This window comes from Podarcis tiliguerta, assembly GCF_965153285.1.
Source record: "Podarcis tiliguerta genome assembly, chromosome: Z".
Classification (NCBI taxonomy): domain Eukaryota; kingdom Metazoa; phylum Chordata; class Lepidosauria; order Squamata; family Lacertidae; genus Podarcis; species Podarcis tiliguerta.
Genome location: NC_139553.1, coordinates 41,763,813 through 41,784,289, shown reverse-complemented (window position 1 = coordinate 41,784,289; position 20,477 = coordinate 41,763,813). Strand labels below are relative to the sequence as shown.

General features: G+C 44.5%; 1 protein-coding gene across 24 annotated transcripts in view; it reads left to right on the top strand.

The window, feature by feature from the left end:
• Positions 1–20,477, top strand: part of MAMLD1 (mastermind like domain containing 1) — a 134,113-nt gene that overhangs the window by 72,529 nt on the left and 41,107 nt on the right. For all 24 annotated transcript variants that reach the window (XM_083422440.1, XM_083422445.1, XM_083422428.1 and 21 more), the window contains one exon: positions 11,866–13,479. In XM_083422440.1, coding sequence (XP_083278566.1) covers positions 11,866–13,479 — 1,614 coding nt within the window. The remainder of the gene's footprint in view (positions 1–11,865; positions 13,480–20,477) is intronic.

The window sequence follows — 20,477 nt, the reverse complement described above, 5'->3', positions numbered from 1 at the left end:
TTGGCCTCCCAAGCTTCCAAGGGGGACAAAGGAATTCCTGGGGAGGGGGGGTTAGAGATGAAATGTCATAACTAAGAGTCGACAGCAGTTCTTTCATCCTAAACTAAGTATGTGCAGCTTAAATGGTCTGACCTTTTAGCACGCTGTTTATTCAGCTCTAGGCATAATCTCTGCATCAGAAATGGAAGGGTAGCTTCCTAGTCAGGCCGACAAAAGATTCAGAATACATGTCTGAAGTATCTTCTTGTGAGGGCAACAAAGACAACAACAACAATGAAAGGCCTTTTGGAACATATCAGTGAATTTCTTGATTTGTGTTTGGAACTCCTTGGCAAGTTCTCCATCCTGCTTTTGTGTAATTTGGCTTGTTGTGGAATATTCAGACAGTTGCTTTGCAATGGCTTTGGAAAGTCATAGAGGAGCTAAGAGGGGCTTGTTGACACATCACAGTAAGACATGGTTAATAGTTTATACTCTAAGAGAGAATATTGTTCTCGCTTTGCTCGCCCCCACCCCACCACATGTGAATGAAAGCAACAAATTGCTTAGGATTGGCTTTGTGTTATGTCCAAAAAGGAGCCATGGTTTGTTTCACTCCAAACCATGATCTGAAGCCTTGCCAGGCCTAGCCAAGGATTGCTTGGCTCAGGAGAGGTGCAAAGTGGGAGTGATCTGCTCATTCACAATACAGTGGTGCCCCGCAAGATGAATGCCTCGCAAGACGGAAAACCCGCAAGACGAAAGGGTTTTCCGTTTTCAGAGGTGCTTCGCAGGACGAATTTCTCTATGGGCTTGCTTCACAAGACGAAAATGCCTTGCGATTTTTCAGTTTTTTTTCCGCTCCCGAACCCCTTTTTCTAAAGCGCTAAGCTGCTAATAGCCTTTTAGCAGCTAATCCGCTAATCCCTTAAGCCTTTAATAGCCGTTAATAGCCCTTAAACTGCTAATAGCGCTAATCCGCTAATGGGCTTGCTTCGCAAGACGAAAAAACCGCAAGACAAAGAGACTCGCGGAACGGATTCTTTTCATCTTGCGAGGCACCACTGTAAATCTCATTAACCATATGCTGTGTGAACACTTCCACCTTAGTTACTGCACCTCCATTCTAAACGTTTCCTTCCCGAAGCTGCTACGCTTTGAACACGATGAAGTTACATTTGCTTGTAAAATGTATTTTTCGGTTCACACTGTTGGGTTTTTATGTAGTTAGTCATAGAGTTCCTAGTCTTTATTCATGTTTTTTTGTTTGTTTGCAACTAACAAAAACAAACACCAAACCATACTAAACTCCAAGAGGAGCATTTATTGTGCAAATATGAGTAGCAAGAAATAATTCCTTTTTTGAGTCTCTATTTCCACAACGCACCCAAAGTAACTGCAATAAGGAACCTTTCTAACTGTTACCTGCAGAGTCAAGACTGCTCTTGCAATATGAGTTGTTTAAAATATTAGTGCCTGGGTTACTGGCTCTACGTGATTGTTAGCCCAGATGTGGAGGTTATGGCTGACGATAGGAGAAACCTTTTTTTGGTCAAGGAGAGCAGTCTGTACTTTCCTGCTTTAGAATCTGTAGATATCAGCCGGTATAATGGATTTACCTGGGACACACATGCATTGGCTACTCAGCATGCAAGTAAGATGCCACCTCAGCTAATTTCAGGGCTCCTGCTGATTCCAATGGGGCTGCAACATCAAATGGCGCTAGAACATTTGCAGCTTTCTGAGCTGTCAAGAAAGCCACAAAATAGCCTACCATAACATCATGGAGTATTGATTTCCCAAGAACAATCAAGGCTAGAACTGTGTTGTTTTTCCAGGCACACTACTTTATCTATTCTGGACCAAGAACATTTTGTTTCAAGGCCTTTGCTGAAGGGCTGAGATTGGGGAGACCCTGTGTCAAGTCCCAGAATGTTCCAATCCCTGTCCCCATCCCCTAGTTCTGGAGCCGGATGTTCTTAGCAGTACAGCCATACCTTGAGTTGAATGTGCTTTGGGTTAAGTGTGTTCGAGTTGTGCTCCGTGGCAACCCAGAAGTAACGGAGCGCGTTGCTTTCGGGTTTTGCCGCTCGTGCATGCGCAGACGCTCAAAATGACATCATGTGTGGAAGCGGCGAAACGCAACCCACGCATGCGCAGACGTGCATTCGCGTCTTGCATTCCATTCAGGATGCGAGCGGGGCTCCCGAACGGAGTACCACTGTACTTTGTTCCCCTTTGCCCCTGCTTCCTCTCAGTGTGCAATGATCCCCCAGCACCCCAATGCTCCTATAGTCTCTGCTGACCCTTCACCCAACAAGTGTCGTTCTGCTCACCTCTGCACTCCGACATCTTACAGTGCTTCCTTATGCCTACCCTGGACAGTTGTGCTGACACTTGGGACTTGCCTCTTCCCTCCTTAAATTGTTGCTGGCATCCATCTGTCTTGAGAAAGATTAGAATAATGTTGGATAAAAAAAAGCAGAGACATCACCAACAAAGGTCGGTATAGTAAAAGCTATGGTTTTCCCAGTAGTGATGTATGGAAGTGAGAGCTGGACCATAAAGAAGGCTGATCGCCGAAGAATTGACGCTTTTGAATTATGGTGCTGGAGGAGACTCTTGAGAGTCCCATGGACTGCAAGAAGATCAAACCTCTCCATTCTGAAGGAAACCAGCCCTGAGTGCTCACTGGAAGGACAGATCCTGAAGCTGAGGCTCCAATACTTTGGCCACCTCATGAGAAGAGAAGACTCCCTGGAAAAGACCCTGATGCTGGGAAAGATGGAGGGCACAAGGAGAAGGGGACGACAGAGGACGAGATGGTTAGACAGTGTTCTTGAAGCTACAAACATGAGTCTGACCAAACTGCGGGTGGCAGTGGAAGACAGGAGTGCCTGGCGTGCTCTGGTCCATGGGGTCACGAAGAGTCGGACACGACTGAACGACTAAACAACAACAACAACAAAAAGGATATTTGATCATTTCTTTTCTTTGTAAACTCTAATATATATATATATATATATATATATATATGAGAGAAACAATGGAGTGTGTGAGAGTCAAACTGCTGTGTTAGCAGCACTGAAGTAGACCTCAACCAGAGCACAAGCCTGGGCGGTGTGCATGGAGGCTCTGGGCTGCCCAGATGACAAGACCCATCTCTCAGACTTGCTGATGTGGTCCAAAGGAAAGCAGAGCAAGATGTTTGGCACCAGCTCAGCTGCAGGTGTTGCCAGAAGGAGGCGTACAAGGCACCATCCAACCATCTTAGGGACTCCTCTCTGGATCTGTGTACACCCTGTGTACAGATGGATGGTGCCTGAGCCTTTGCTTCTGTTGAAGATGTCCTGCAAGGCAGGGGAGAGGGGGAGCCTTCTCATGAATAAGTATGGCCACAAGGCAGCAGTGGTTTGGAATCAGAGTTCTCCTTCTAGATGGGCTACCTTCCCACTTAACTTCCCTCAGCTTCCCACTACAGCACATGCAGAAACTGCCTTCTAGACAACTGGCCCCATTATTGGTCTTGCCTGCTCCATCTTCATATGCAGGGGAAGTCCCTAACTCATTGAAGGTTTCAGACCCACTGGCTGCCCTCACCTTGTTTTAGCCAGCCAATTGTGAAGCTATTCCCAGGGTGAGGCCACTGCAAAGGTGCAGCATGGGCTGTTGCCCCGGGCACACACATGGTGGCACCCCCCCCCCAAATGCCAGAAAGACATGTGCCATCACTGGGCCACTGTCGCATGCTGACATTCTAGCAGCCACAGGTGGGAGCTGAGTGCAGGGTGCAGACCAAAGGTGGACACATTAGCCAGAACAATAATCCCTCCCATAACACCCCATACACCCCATCTCCTTAAATAGGACACTACTATTAGCGTGGGTCCCAAACTGGGTCAGCTACAAATACAGAGATCACATGCTCTGTGCTTCCAGCCTACCAGTGCCTGGCAAAGCACAGCTGTGAACATTTCCTCAGACATTTGCCACCTGTGTTTAGCTTTCATTCCCTCCAGGCTGCTGACCACATGCAGGCGGCCACTTGCTCCTTCTCTTAGACAAACAACATTGTTATTCTCTCCTTGCCTGCCTATTGGGCTTGAGGTGAAAGCAGCAGTGGGGAAGGGGCTGTTTGGGCTGTTTTCTTGGTTTGACCAGGCTCCACTGGTCCCAGTCCCCTCTTCCAGGTCCCTCATTTCTGTTTCATCCTGACAATTTGGTGTAGAGCACTCTTTGCCTGCGCTGACACATTCCCCTGGCGGTGATCCTGAGCGTCATTCTCTTTTTCTGAGGCACCCCCCCCCCCCGCACCCCCTGCCCTCTCTGGCACCCTCCTGCATGCCCTCTGTGTATGGCCAATCCTAGGGCGCAGAGTGACCCATGACACTTTTGTCCTTTGCAGCCCAGTGCCCAAAACTCTGTATCAGAGACACCAAGGTTTGGCAGAAATCTTGGGCACAACTGGGGTCACTGCTTTCAGTTTTTTGGGGGATCCAGGATATTAAATTACTCACCCCCCCACCTCATTAGGGCAAGTTAGCCCTCAACCCAATGGAAGTTAGAAGTTAAAGTGGTGATGAGAAATAAAGTTCATGATGGATGGACCTATATCCAACTACCGGCTGTGGTGGATAGATGGAATCAGATTTTTCTTCATTTGAGTGTCTGTGGGACATCAGCAAGACTGGGCTGCGGCCTTCACGTTTTATGTATGGGGTTTCTGGAGATAATGACATGCTGGATGTTGGACAAGGCAGAGCCTTGTTTTGTTCTAGCAGGACATGTTTTGGTTAGGTTTATATGTTTTCACATTTTTTTTACAGTAGTCCTTGATAAGAATGGTTTATGGCGTATGGTTTAAGCTAAAGAGGATGATAAGAAAAGAATTTATTAATGAGGAATCCCATACTTAAGCTTCCAACACTGCCGAGTTCGCTCTCTTGGTGTGCAGACTTAGAGCATGGACGGTATCTCTGGGCAAGAGAAGCTGGGCTCGCTTTTGGCTTCTTACGCCCTCAAAGAATTGGGAAAGATGAAACGCAAATGGCCAGGCAAAAGGATGGTAAGTTCTAGGGTTTACTGAAGAAATCTATTTATTTCTGCAGTGGTTGTTTTAGAGTGCAAAACTCCTTCGGGAGATACAAAGATAGCAAGCAACAGCATAGAGATAAAAAAATAATTAGAAGCTTAAAACTGTCCAGTTTTAACTTGTGTAAACTTCTTACATGGACTGTGGGCAGCTGGGAAAGCACAATGTTAAGGATTCCTTGTTCTTTCCAGGTGGAGGACTTGTGCATACAATGCACAGGTAGATGTGTTCCTCCCAGGGCTCTGTATAGAAACAGCCTTGGTGCTCCCTAGAGAGTCAAAAAAGATCAGACCCCTTAGAAATCCCATTTGGGGTGTTTGTGTATGTAAACCTCTCCATTTTTTATTTATTGGTGGAGGATATCCACATTGTGGCATCACAAGAAATTAATGTAGCCTAAGAAATTACTGTAAAGAGTGCCAGAGGACTTTGAAATTAATAGACTATAAAAGAAAGTGACATAAAATGTTACTACAAGCATTTAGAAAAGAGGTAAAGTGAGGCAGTGGTGATGGGAAAGCATTGAGTTTGGAGATTGATCTTGATTTACAGCCACAAATGAAAGAATTGTGCTTTGCAGCTAGAGAAAATAGGAGAAGAAGAAAAAAAAAGCAGGGGGGGGGGAGAGCCGTTCTTCTTTCTTCAACTGTCAAGTTAATAACACTTGTCAGTAAATGAAATGTGAAAGTTACAACTAAACAATATGCCCAGTGTGGCTGCCGTTAAGTCTTCGGATGACTAATTAAGAGGCATATTCTGCAAAGAAGATGTTACGGGGAGGAAACAGTGTTGTCTGGTTCTTTACAACTATGTTTGTCAAATGCAATTTTTGCGATGCTACCTTGTGCTTATTGGTGGTTTCTGGTGGATCTGTTTTAGAGTGTGGCTTTTTAGTGAAATTGGGAGTTTGCAGACCTTTTATCCAAAGAAAGATATTTATCAACTGTGGATTTTAAAATTTGTCTTATGGGCAAACTCATTTTACAGACTTTTTTTTTTTTAGTTACACAAAACTCTAAAATAAAATAAAAACTGTTAGACGTCTTTTGCACAGTTTATGAGTTGTACCTGTTTGGTTTGTCTGGATTGCTGACAGTTAGTAGATGAGCAAATGTGTTTGGTGATCTTAGCAAAGACTGTTTGTTGCATTGGGGGCTTTGGGGTGGGAGGTTGAAAAAAGAAATGAGGAAGAGGGAAAGGTAGCTAAAGACGGATATAATAGAGGTTATTGATATACAAGATGAAGATTTGAATTGATACGCAAGATGAAGATTTGGAAACGTAGTTTGAGTTGTAGTTTGAGATTAAAGGTGGGTCTTGAAGGCAACTTCGGTGGAAGTCCTTTATATTCTTTAACAGAAGTCTGTGAAAATATCCCACATCTATTCGTTTTGCATTTCTTTTGCGTGCACCGACACAATAAATATGTTTGCGTCTGCTGGAATCTTTGCAATATATTTTAAAGTGATGCAGGGAGTTAAAACTCACCCTGAGATATTAATGCTAAAATGCTCTGAAATGTGTTTTGGAAATGAAAGATTCTCATTTTCTAGCCTGCCACTATTGGAGTTGTCTATGCACTCTGCAACAACTTGCTTCTTTTCTGCCTGTGTGTCATACAGCTTAGAGGCTGTTCTAGCTGGGGTTGCCTGCTGAAGAAATGTGCCTTCTTGTAGCTGTTATGCAAGACAGGATGTGAATTAGTCTGGAGGAAGTGACACGGCCTGTGGTCATAATTTAAGAAGGCATCTATCATTAACAGTTTTGAAGGATGCAGTGTTCTGCCTAGTTACAAGCTCGTGTGGGGAGGGTGGTGATCATCCTGTCAGATACAGAGGAGAATGTTTTCAGTGCTGTTAACTTGCCTGATAGTGGGCTCTTCAAATGTAAGCTTCAACTTGCTGTCACATCAGCCCAGATCAAAGTGATGTTGACAGGCAGGTTGTGATCCTGGAAGGCAGATCTGATTAGGCATTGCTTGTTAAGAGGGAGGAGAGAAGACCTCTTTTGTTGTTTAGTGTAGTACAAATACATAAGGCAATAAAAATGTCGGCAACACTGCAGTCGCTGATAAGGGATGAATAAGAGAAGACGGTTAAGTTTTCAAATGTATATTGTATATTCTTTGGATTGCTGCAAGGTTAGGCTAAGCTTGGACAAAATGTCAACTGCAGACTTGTGAGAAATGGGGATAAAAGCCAATAAGAGAGTGGAACCGAGACTTCCACATCTCTCTAAATGCTTTGACAGCCCCTTTGCAAAACAAACCAAGCTGTGAGCTGGCCCTGGACAGAATCCTAACTTACCCATGCTATTTCTAAAGGGTAGGTACCCCTCTCTCTTACTCACATCCACCTTGGAGTAATTGTAGCCAGTCATAACATGACTGTTGACTCAGGAATTTCTCTACCTGTGTTAATCCTAGAGTGTCTTCAGAGGTGACTAGATCTCTTATTTGCACTGGGATCTGAAACACACAGACAGTTGAGGTGCAACTGCTTCTTGTCTTAATGTTCTGCTTTTTGCAGCCTGCCAGCGTTAAAAAGAAAAGTCAGTCAGCTCCACTCTTGAAATGACTCTTTCAGAGCAAGAGAAATATTAAGGATGAAGTGCAGGTTTATGCTTGGTTTGCACTGAAGTGGTAGAAATTAAGGGGTGGTCTGCTGCTACTCTTTCAAACAGCAGTATTTCACTTCAGCAACAACTTCAGTAATAAAGTGCTTCTTTTCACAATTATCCAAACTGCTAGCTCCTAGGTTCAATCACAGATGTCTCAATGTCAGGCTGGGAGAGATTTTGTGGAGCCATTGCCGGTCTGTGTGGAACAGGATTTTCTAAACTTGGGTTCTCCAGCTGTTTTTGAACTACAGTTCCTATCATCTCTGACCACTGGTCCAACTAGCTAGGGATGGTGGTTATAGTCCAAAGACAGATGCAAAACCAACACTGGGGTAACCCTGGTGTAGACAATTATTAGCTAGATATAGACCAGTAGTCTGAATCAGTGTAAGGCAGCTTCCTGTGTCCCTATGTTCCTCAGCCAAATTCTCAGGGCAGTTTACAAGCTTTTAAATCAATAAAATCAATTCTGTAAAAATGGTATCAACTAGCTATATAAAGATCAGCACAAGATAAACCTACAAGCCAGAACAAAATGACAGAACACTATTTACCAGTTTATTTTGCTGTGTCCTACTTAAAGTAGGAGGCTTTTTGCTTTTAAAATAAATTATTTTTTTTTCTTTTGCAAAAACACCCTCTACCTTGGCATACATTCTTGCAGAAGAGCTGTAGCACCAAATTCTAAAAACTAGGGTAGCCTAATGGACAGAGTGATGGTTTTGTTTTTGGGAGACTTGTACCTATCACCCCCAGTTACTCTGAGCTATGGTATATCCAGAAAACATATTTTGAAGGGGCCCAAAAAATTCTGCTATGGTCTGTTGCAATCTGTGTGCATAGTGTAGGCTTTTCCAAACTTACGGTAGATCTCCAGCTGTTTTTGTACTACATTTCCCATCATCCCTGACCACTGGTCCTGCTAGGTAGCGATGATGGGAGTTGTAGTCCAAAAACAGATGGAGGCCCAAGTTTGGAAAACGCTGGCATAGTGTATGCTGTTACAACACACTTATGCATTTCATTGGCCCAGTTTGTGTGTAATGCTAAGCCAAAGCACGCATACCTTGAACAAAACTCCCCCCTCTCCCGATCCTGCTGTTGTTGTCCTACCCAAAGCTAAGCCATAGTTTGGTTTGGTGTAACGCAATCTGTGAGCCCAGGCTTGTGATTAGTCTAAACACCTGTTGGCTTGGTAGTTAAAAGGGTATGTATCTCTTTCCCAATTACTTCTTTTCTTCCAATTCAAGATTTGGATAAGCATTACAGTACATGGAAAACCTCCAGTTGTTAAAATGACTGACGGAGGAAGCTGGTTTCTGGCCTTCCTCCTGTAAATATATTCTGGAAGGGTACCAAACAGCATTGCTCCTGAAAACAAGCAATTGAGGGAGAGATATTTCTAGAATACTCCATCTGCAGCATAGGACTAATATGCAATACTTTTGTACTTATTAGAAACTTTTCTTGCTGCAGGCAACCCAAGACAACTTTACAAAAAAAATACACTGAAACACCCCTCACATCTGTTTTATAAGACCATAGATTGTTAACAGCCAACTGCCTGGTTGAAAAGGATTGTTTTTGCCTGGTACGTCTGCCAAGTTGGTGCCCACCAGATTTTTTAGACTCCGACTTCTGTCATGGGAGTTCTGTTGATGACACAGAAAGGGCTCCAAATTAGCAAGGTTGATTTAATCCGTATCAGTCCAGTTTGGGGCTAAATTTTAAAAAGTTGTTCAAGATTGATAAGGAGGCTTAAAAATATATATCAATTTATTGTTAAAAGTTTTCAACATAAAATACAGCAACAGTCAATCTGTCTCCCATATAGTGGTGGCAGGCTTTAAGCTTTCCAGCCAGGCGTCTGCCATTGGACATGTGTGAGGGCTCTTCTGAGCTGTCCTAGCCATCTGCTTGAATCCCATGACACCCTAGACTTTAGCCAGGTCTTATTCTCCGCAAGGTACTGAATGACTGCTCTAGGGGTGCAATTGCTGCCTGAGCAAGAGAGATGGCCAGTTAGACCCACCGCTGTAGTACAGTGGTATATTGGTTTACAAACTTAATTTGTTCCGAAGTCCATTCTTATACCAAAGCGTTCTTAAACCAAAGCATGCTTTCCCATAGGAGCGGGGGACTCAACAGGAAGTGGAACATGTTCTGCTTCCAAGACAAAGTTCACAAACCAAAACACTTCCAGGTTTTCAGCGTTCTTAATCCAAGTTGTTCATAAACTAAGCTGTTCTTAAACCAAGGTACCACTGTATCCTAAATTCTGATGTTCTGCAGGGAATGGCTCACGCCTTTCAACGATATGCTACATGTATAAGTGTAACAAAAGCAGGCACTGACTTTTACTTGATTTGGGGGGGGTGCAGCTGCTCCCCTTGATTACGCCCATGTTTCTTAAGGTGGAATCTTAAGGTGCAACTAGGTTGAAGGTTTGTGGAGTGAGGTTAAATTTACATTGTGTAATGTAAAAGATCACTTTTTATTTTGTATAACAAATAAATTAAAACATAACACCCCCACCAACAGCCAGACTTTTTAGAAGGTAATCTTAATAAAGACTACAAAGCATTTTGAAGTGCTACGTAGATTATGTTGCTGAATGAGCCTTCATGCCTCCTTCCGGAATATTGTTGAGTACAGTCTCTTCTTTTTATAAAAGTGATGGCCAGTCTTTAGATAATTTCCAAAGGCACTATCTCCCTCTTGATAAATAAGAGCATAATTTTAATACCCTTAACTCAAAGCAGCAGCATTAATAAATGATTTAATCCTGTTGGCACCTAGGTCATGCTTATTAACATGGTGGGCCACAGATAATTGCATTTTGACGAGATTGACAAGCCATCTCAAGTGGCCCTGATTGAAACGTTGTACAGTTGTACCTCTGGTTACGAACTTAATTCGTTCTGGAGTTCCGTTCTTAACCTGAAACTGTCCTTAACCTGAGGTACCGCTTTAGCTAATGGGGCCTCCTGCTGCCGCTGCATGATTTCTGTTCTCATCCTGAGGTAAAGTTCTTAACCCGAGGTACTACTTCCGGGTTAGCAGAGACTGTAACCCAAAGTGTTTGTAACCCGAGGTAGCACTGTATTCTGCTTTAATAATATTGAGATCCTATGGCGGTGGTGGTGGTGGTGGGGGGAGTTACGTTTTTTCTTGCTGGTTTCTGGTTTCCCAAATTGCTCTGTTACAGAGGTCCTTCTTTTCATAAAATCTATGCTATGCTAACATTTTTTGTTTAATAAATTAAGATAATATTTTAAATCCCCCCCCAAGTAACAACAGGTTGACTGGTATGGATTGCGGATGGCTAAAATAAATTAAGTCCTTAGCTGTCAGTTGCTGTTTTTGAGCAGGCGGGAAACATCTGTGGTTAGGTAGCTTGAAAGATTATAGTCTGTTTAAATAGCTGAGACTGTTTTGTTTTCCCTGGTTTAAAAAGTATGGTGATTATTTCAAATGCTCTGCCTGTAAGGAATGTAAAATAGTTGAGCTGCTTCAGTATGGACTTAATATCCCTTGCTGGCTATGCGTTGCCAGCTTTGGTCCATGATTTCATTCAAACCTGCTATTGTTTGAACAAAAAATTAATTTCTATAGAATGGGTGGTTGGTTTGTTCACTGGGAACACAAAGCATGCTGCCATAATTAAAGGAGAACCCAGATCTTTAAAATGTGACCATATATAAACATATCTATATGAATGATCTGAGTTCTCTCTTAATTATGACAGCGTGACAGAAAATGCTAAACATTTCTAAGAATATGTGTTATAAAAATATGATATACAGAGTTTTATAGTATAAGAAAGATAGGTCTCTGCCCTCAATCAGCTAGCAGTCCTTAGGAGCTGAGAGGGTGAAAATGAAAGGGGCAGGATAATGGGAGAAGCAATAGGAAACCCAAACCTAACTGCATACTTAGATCATTTTTGCAGTGGAGATCAAGAAGGGTGGGAGCTAAACAAGGACTTAATTGAAGGTGGTTTTGAGGAGGGAATCATTTAAATGGAACTTTGCCTTATGCCTGCATGTTTTGGGTAATCCTGAATTGATCTGTCCTGATATTTATTTATTTTTTAGAATATTTCAGGTATATTTCCTTTGCAGGTTTAGATTCCCTGTTAGGTAATTAAAAACGTTTTTGTCTTACGGTTGCAGGGACCCATTAAGAGAAAGCTAGACGATGACGGTTCTCCAACCTCTACCACCATGCCTGAGGCCAGCTTTCCAAGCGACAGTAAGAGACTCTGTCTTGACGACGTCACTCTTTCCATGGGACATGGGGCCAATCCTGTTTCGTGCGCAGATATGCAGCAGTCCCCATTCTCCACCAGCCACACTGCATCCTCTATGGGAGTGGCAGGGCATGGAATGCTGCTTGAAAACAACCACATGAGTGGTAGCAGTATAGGTTCTCCATTTCAAGTGCCACCCAACAATGAAGTAGCACAGAAGGGGCCCTTAGGTGGCCATTTTGATGAGAAAGCAGGAAACATGCATGCTGTGGACCAGGAGCTGCAAGATCTGCTGGAGGAGCTGACGAAAATGCCTGATCCTTCTCCCAACGAGTTGGACCTTGACAACATCTTGGAGAAAGATACCCTCGGTGGCCCATGCCACCCGCAGCAATCCGTCAGCAGCACTCCAAGGGCCTCTCCGCAGACCCCGCAGTTCGACAGCCATGTGCCCAACAAAGACTTATCGCAGGGGTCTCCTCAAATGAGGCCTTCATCAGCTGGCACAAGCTACCTGGTTCCGAACCAAATCAAGAACATTGGTTCACCGGTTTCTTCAAACAACGCACCAAACAAGAGCCAAGCTCAGTCTATGCTCCAAGGAGCTATGCCCAGCATGCCTGGCACCAACTGGCATGCGCAGCAGCTAAAGCAACTGGCTGCGAGCAAGCAAGGCCCAACTGCTAAGCCTCAAGCTTCCAGTTGGCCTGCTATGTCGTCACAAGGCCTCTCTCCTCCTTATCAACAGGGATCGTCCCCTCACCACCAGCCATTCAGCCCTCAGAATGTCATGGTGTCTGGCATGAGCTCTAGCAGTGTGCCAGGGAGCAGCATTCAGAGTCCTCAGAACTCCCTGCTCTCCAGCATAACATCTGGTAACAACCCGCCCGGCGGTCCATCTCCTCCTTATGGTTCCGAGAAGCTTTCTAGCCCAGTTCTCAACCAGCAGCCGTTCAGCCCGCCAAATCCTATCCTGAGCAACATATCCGGCAGCAGCATCAAAAGCCCACAGAGTACCAGGCCCTCCCCACCATACAGGCCAGAGAAGTTGTCGAGCCCTGCTCTGCACCAGCAGCCCTTTAGCCCTCAGGGCACCATGATGCCAAGCGCCGCCTCTACAAGCAGCTCAGCCAGCATGCAGGGCTCTCTCTACAAACCCATGTCGTCAACCCAGGCCAAAAGTATGGGCATGATGATGCAGCAGCCCTCCAACAACATGCAGTCGGGCTTGATGAACGAAAGCGACCAAGACCAGTTCTCCTTCAGTAACACCAAGCCGCTGTCCCATTTCAGCTCTGAGCCCCCAGCTCCAGCTCCTCAGAAGATAAATTTCCCTACAGCCCATAGGAAGACGCTCCTGCACTATCTGCAGGCAACGGGGCCGGTGCCCCCGCCACCGCCAAAATCTTCTCAGCAGCACCAGCAAGGTAACAGCAGCCAAAGCCAAGTCATGCAGCAGCAGCAGCAGCAGCAGCAGCAACAGCAGCAGCAGCAGCAACAAATGATGCACTCGGCTCCGGTTCACCGGCCTCGACAGGTACAAACATCTTCTGCTTTTTGTTCTGCACTCCTATACCATATGCCCTTAGCTACCGGTGGCGGACCTGTTAGTATGTTCTTTGCTTCTACCCCGTGTTACGTGGATGCCTGCTGTCTAACTGTGCATTTCTGACTGCATCTACCCTGCAAGGATGCCCTGACTCAGGATGGGGTGGGTGACTGGGGGTGGTGTATGTCTCTCTATCTCGCTCTCTCTCTCTCTGTGCATTTAAATTGATGGTGTCTTTTGGGGAGCAGGGGCTATGCTGCTGTCCATTTCTCTATTATTATTTTTTTAAGTTAATTTCTTAACATGTATGAAATCTGATTTTATTTAAACTACCCAGGTTAGTGCATCCGGCTGTTAACCAGAAAGTTGGTGGTTCAAGCCCGCCCAGGGATGGCAGGGGGGCGGCATTGCGGGGGGTTGGATCGGGGTGTCTTCCCACACTACAATTCTGTGATTCTATTCAAGGTGGTGCACCGGGCCAGGTGGGGAGTGGGGAGGGGACAATTAAAAATACAAAGGGCTAAATATAAAGGACTACGAGGATTCATGCTGTTTATCACAGCATCATTTATTTTTCTTTAAATATATGGATTGCTGGGGTGGAGGTCAGGTGGGTCCATGATGACAGATGCCCATTGCATTATGTGTTACCTTAAAACACAACAATTCTCTACAGCACAATGGCACTCATTCTCCCTCGAACGTGTTTGCCATCACAGCAGCAGACTCATACCCATTTTATTCCCATATTCATGACTGTGCTATGATCTAATTTGGTTTAAAATGCAAAGCTGCACGTATTCAAGGTAGAAATACATATAAAGCATGGGACTGGGTGGTGGGAAGGCAAGAGCGGCAATTATTTACCCAATTCATATGCTTCGAGACTAAAGAGTCCAGGGTCTAAAATTGTCCAGCTGCACCCAGCCCGTTAGAAGATGAATTTCATAAAACTAAGCCGTGTGTTGACCTGGCAGACTTCCTCGGGGAAGGCATTAATCAGCTTTGGCTGTGTCTTGGAGACAACTTTGTCTTGCAAACAGCCAGACTCTACTTTTCCAAAAAAAAGAAAGAAAGGGGGGTCCTGAAGCAACAGTCCTGAGTCCCTGGAGGGTGGTGAAACATCTTTTTTTTTCAAGCAAGCAGACAAACAAACAAACAAACAAACAGGCAGAGCCTTGTGCTGCTAGACTTCTATCCAGATGTGGTTATGTAGGAGGGCTTTTTTTAAGACAAAAGAAGATGTTGGACCCTGGAAAACAATTCAGCATTGGATCCCATAACTTGTATATGGTTGTGATATGCTGTGAGTTCTGCTATGTTTGAAGCCAAGTTTCAATTTTATGTTCCTTATAAGAGCTTCATGGTGTTGTGAAGCCAAATGAGCCCTGCAGATGATGTTTTGAATAGGAGCAAGTAGGACTTGAAATACTTGATGCAGCCATTCTTCCAGAATGACCTTTGGGGGGGGAGCAAATAACCTTATTTGCCTGTTCTGCAAGGGATCTGGTTGCACATAGAGCAATAAAACAAAAGGATTGCCACAGGCAAGTTAGCTTCTTGGGAGTTATCTTACAAGGAGCTCTCTGGTGACTGGTTGATTGCAAAGGATTATTGCAGAGTAGCTGGTGGTATCTGACGTGAGGCTTTTGAGACAGAAAAAATGGCGAAAGCCCTGTATTCTATTTGGGAACAAAGCAATTTACATTAAGCATAATTTCTCATACATTTCCAAATTTGGCACATGCCAGCAAAGCTGTAGAACCCACTGCCCAACAGACAGGTAGCATTAGGCCAACCAAACAGGAACGGCAGGCAAAATCCCACCTGTAAGTAAACATTATTTCTTTTTTTTTTTAAAGTACTCTACCTGTTTAAGAGTGCTTGGAATGTATCATTTTCTGTCTGTCTCAGGCACATGAGAAGAGGTTCTCCAACACAGGTGTAGTTTCTTGAACATGCTCAAAAGTGCTTCTGTAACCCGTAGGGGTCACCTTTGCTCAACTGGCTATGATCTCCTGATCTTCTTCTTGAGAGGTATGGACTGAAATTTGTCCATACAGAAGAAGTCAGGGGTAGCAAAGTGCCAGGTTTGACACCCAAGCAGTTTTGGACCTTGAGTTTCCCTAAGGTGGCCGGCAACATCCCACAATGGGAAGGGAAACGACCCTCTTCAACCTTCAGGTCAATTTCTTCCCATTGTAGTTTGTCTATCTGCCCAGATCAGCTGAGGAACGGGACAGGGGGACTGTAGCAGCTTCTGGAGCACTTGAGTTGCAGTTGTACTCATGCCTGCTACAGTGATTTAATTATTTTTTTATTTTTAAAAAACACCCTCTTCTCCATGGGTCTTTATTTCTCCTGGACTATTTCCCCCTGTTTAAGTTTGTTCTTGAAACTACCAAACTGGGAACGCAGGAATCTTCTGTGCTGATGAGCTATAAGAATCCAAGTCTATTGTGACAATAAACATGAGCAAAGACAATTTCACATTTTCAAATCAGTTAGGTAAGCTCATGACGCCTGACTGGTTTTACTAGGGAAGACTTATAACATTAATTATGTACTAAACGACAGCTCTGCTCTAGATTTTATATAGCTTGTTAAGCTGCCTCTGAATAACAAGTGAGTGGAGGATCAGGGCATTTATTTTTAAGAGCTTAATGGCTTTTATCACAAAACGTGGATTCTGAGTGCAAACCTTGAAACAGCCCATGGAGACATAAATGGATTATCACAATTCTGGTATTGCTCAAAAAGTTCTCTTTCATATTGCAGTGTGTCTGTTTCGCATGGGCTAAGGGTAAAAGCATCAATTGATTAATAGGATGGAATAATCAACTAATTAATCACAAGTCAATGGTGTGGATTTTTAAACAGAGTTTTTTTTAAGATGAATGACCCTTGGTGCAACTGTGTTCAGGGCTTGTGACCTGATTGTGAAACACAAACACACACTCTGCCTAAGAGTCTTGATTCTCACAATGCTGTTTGAGGGGGGCTGTTCTCAAAACTAGGAATGATCTTTCTACCTGGTTTGATCTATGAAACATGGTATCTCAAGTAAATATTTTTTTAAAATGAAACACTGATGCAATAATTAAATTCAGTTCATTTGTCATTTGAGAGCAAGATGAGAGTTTCTTTAGGTTTTAGATTGTACCTTCATAGCTGGGTCACCACAGGGCTTTTTTCAGGTGGAACTCTCCAGAACTCAGTTCCGGCACCTCTAAGGTGGGCACCGTTGCCATTATAAGAGAACAAGGGAGGCATTCATTGTGAGTTCTGGCACCATTTTTTCTAGAAAATAAATAGTACTGGGTCATCATTGACTTTTGCTTTCCTAGTCTTCCAAACCTACTAAAGGAGTACACACACTTCATGTCTGTGGCTTGGCCCACTTTCGTAATGTGAGTTCACTCACTGCTTCTCCAGAAAACAAAAGTGGGAAAGCTGTGGGGGATTTCAGTTGACTTGACTGAGTCTGATCCTCCTTGAAGGAGAAGAATGGGGAGTTTGCCATCCTTTTTTACACAACATATTTATTTAAAGCATTTTTAACCACACTCCTTAGCCAAAAAGCTTCCAGAGTAGCTTACATATGATCAATAAAAACAAGTTGGTTCTGCCCACAAGCTTACAGTCTAAAAACCACAACAGGAAAAGGGGATAGGAAGGGAAATGAGGGGGAGAAGCAAACTGGAGCATCTGTTCTTAAAGTTAAATAGTAGTTCTTATAATCCCCATCTGGAAAGGAGACAGTTCAGGCAGAGGAGGAAGCAAATGGAGCTGGTCTCTTAAGCTGATGGCATGGCCCACTCCCATATCTCCCTTGCCTGCAGCTTGATTGAATGGCAGCTGTCAGGCAACAGCCAAGGGAAGGAAGGCCCAGTTGAGCTGGTCATTCATCAGAGCCATTGCAGTGGCTCTGTTTAACCACCTCTCCCTGTTGAATTGTCAAGGCAGGAGTCAGGAGCAAGTCAGCAATAACTCACAAGGTGTCACTGAAGTTAACTCTTTATTCAAAGAAACCAAAGCAGTACAGGGCTAGCAATCACAGCAACATTTCCCAGTAGGTCTTGCCCCAATGAGGCACTTGCAAAGACCAAAGGCCTTCCGACTGCTCTCTAAGGTTCCTCCTTCCCCAACAGCCTAAGGCTCCTTTGCCTGGTCTCTCATTGCGCCACCTTCTTCATTTCTCTCTGTGTTCTGGGAGACCAGGGGGGAGAGAAGCTGGTCACAGGGAGGCTCCTTGGCTTCTTCAGCTGCCTGCTTCCACTCTGCCACCTGCCCCCCTCCTCTCCCGCATCTGAGTCTGAACCACTCTCTTCCCCAGCCTCTTCCTGCTCACCAAGCCCTGTTGCCTCTTCAGCTTCCAACACCACCTCCTCCCAGTCTTTTCCCTCTTCTCCCTCTGGCCACTCATGATCTTCCCACCACCAGTCCCCTGGCTCTGAGCCACCTTCTCCTGGAGGTTCCCTTGGGGGTTCCCCAGCTGGTTCCTCCCACCACTTCTCTGCATCCAGTTAGTCCATGGCATGAAGGAACAGTGGAAACTAGTTTGGTACAGTGGTACTTCAACAGCACAACCTTGTGTCACAATGGAGACACTCTGAGGAAGTGTTAGTACTGATCTATGCAATATAGTCCTCTTTTCAGACCTTCTGAAAGTGTGTAGAATGCAGGTTTTGTGACCAAAGAACCCATTGATATATGGAGGTTGGGGTCCATAGACCCAGTTTCAGTTTCCTTCCTCCTCTTTGTGTTGATTCTACTCACATTTTCGGAACATATAAAAGAGTGATTGCAGGGGATGCTGAGGCTGTGGCCCTTCAGATGTTGTTGGACTACAGTCCCCATCAGCCCCTACCAGTAGAGTCAATGGTCAAGGATGATGTGGGTTGCAGTCCAAGAACATCTGGAAAACTACAGGTTCCTCATCCTTGACTTACAGTCTGGAATCATTCTACAGTCTTTGGGAGGCAACACCCTCCAACTAGTGGAAGGCGAAATAAACAGGGAGCAAAATTTATATTTGCAGAGGGTAAGAAGGATAGAAAGAGAGTTGTGGGAGTAGTGATGACCCAGTGGTACAGCTTGCATAGAGGTGAAGCACCTTCCTTTGGGAAATCTGATGCACTCTTATGCAGCTCACTTCCCAAAGTATAGTGCCTATTTACTTGCATCTAAAACAAATATCCTGGAGACACCATAAATCTGTCTGGTGCACTTTCTCTCAATGAAAGGCAATAAAACTTTCAGTTACTACCCTTTGGTTTCTCGTGCTTGAGGAAGTGAATAAAACTTTGTCATTACTTACATGGATAACCTGCCCTTCTTCCAAGAGTGGGCAAGGTATACCACCAACACCACCTGATTTCATCTGAGAGATAGTGGCCTGGTTTGCACTTCGCTTTCAGACACAGTTAAGCTTAACTGTGATTTAGAAGTCAACACACAGCATAAAGGGCTAAAATAACAGTGGCTTTGCCCCCGCCCCCCCGCTCCTGTTGCACTTCCACAAGTTAAGTCATGATTTGGCTTAGTGTTATTACGTATTTTGTTCTTTTTAATATTGTAATTTTGTGTTGTGAGCCACCCTGAGATCTACGGGTGTAGTATACAAATTTTAATAATAATAATAATAATAATAATAATAGCAAAGGATTGTTCCTGGGTTTGGGAGAAACAACAACCATGACTCAGGATTCAGGCAAAATTCTAAGCCAAATTTTACCTTCCCTGTAGTGAAGAAGAGGCTGGGGAGAGGAGCAAAACAGCCATGATTTTATACCTGGGCACTATTAGTGTGATGTGCCTTCATCTTTAAACCTTCAAAGCACAATTAAATATAGGTAAAGGTAAAGGGACCCCTGACCATTAGGTCCAGTCGTGACCGACTCTGGGGTTGTGGCACTCATCTCGCTATATTGGCCGAGGGAGCCAGCATACAGCTTCCAGGTCATGTGGCCAGCATGACTAAGCCGCTTCTAGCAAACCAGAGCAGCACACGGAAACACCATTTACCTTCCCGCCGGAGCAGTACCTATTTATCTACTTGCACTTTGATGTGCTTTCAAACTGCTAGGTTGGCAGGAGCTGGGACAGAGCAATGGGAGCTCACCCCGTTGTGGGGATTCGAATTGCCGACCTTCTGATCAGCAAGTCCTAGGCTCTGTGGTTTAACCCACAGCACCACCCGCATCCCATACAATTAAATATAGCTGTGGTTAGATGTGACTTGTGAACCAGCCATTGACTGGCTGAAGGTGAGCCAAGTGCGGACTTGAGTCTCTTTCATCCTTGTCACTACTTTGCCACATTGGCTAGAGCAGGCACGTCCAACTCCCAAGAGACTGTGATCTACTCACAGTATAAAAAGACCAGCTGTGATCTATCCATTTTCACTGCCAGTTGTTGTTGAGCTTTTTTTAGGCGAGGGTTGGCTAAAGGAGATTACTAAACTTCATGCCGCGATCTACCTGGGACCCCTGCAATCTACCAGTAGATCGCAACCTACCTGTTGGACATGCCTGGGCTAGAGCATACTACTAGACAAGTGGCAATTTTTAGATCCCCTAATAAAAAGCAGAGCTAGAGTTAGGATCTGGTAAAGAGAGGTCATTTGGTGAGGCAGGAGGCCACTTCTACATGTTTGGGATTAACCGTTGATGCACTTTCCTGTTTGCCAGTTCTGCAGGAGCCCTGAAGTGTTGTGGTGTTGCTTTTTCATAGCTAACCCAGTTCTCTTCTGCACATGCATTTTGCAAATATGGCTTAGACTGGCTTACTCCTATCCTCCCTTCTTCTCCCCTTGCTCCTCCTTGAAGCAGGAAGTGAAGTCTTGTGGAGGAAAGAATGTGGCTAGTAGCCAGTAGGGGGGAAAATAACAATATGCATAAAACGGGACATTTGTAGCAGGCCCAAGAAGGTGGAGGAAGGAGCAGCTGCTCTCGTTTTTTGTGTCTGTGTTTTCATACTTCCTT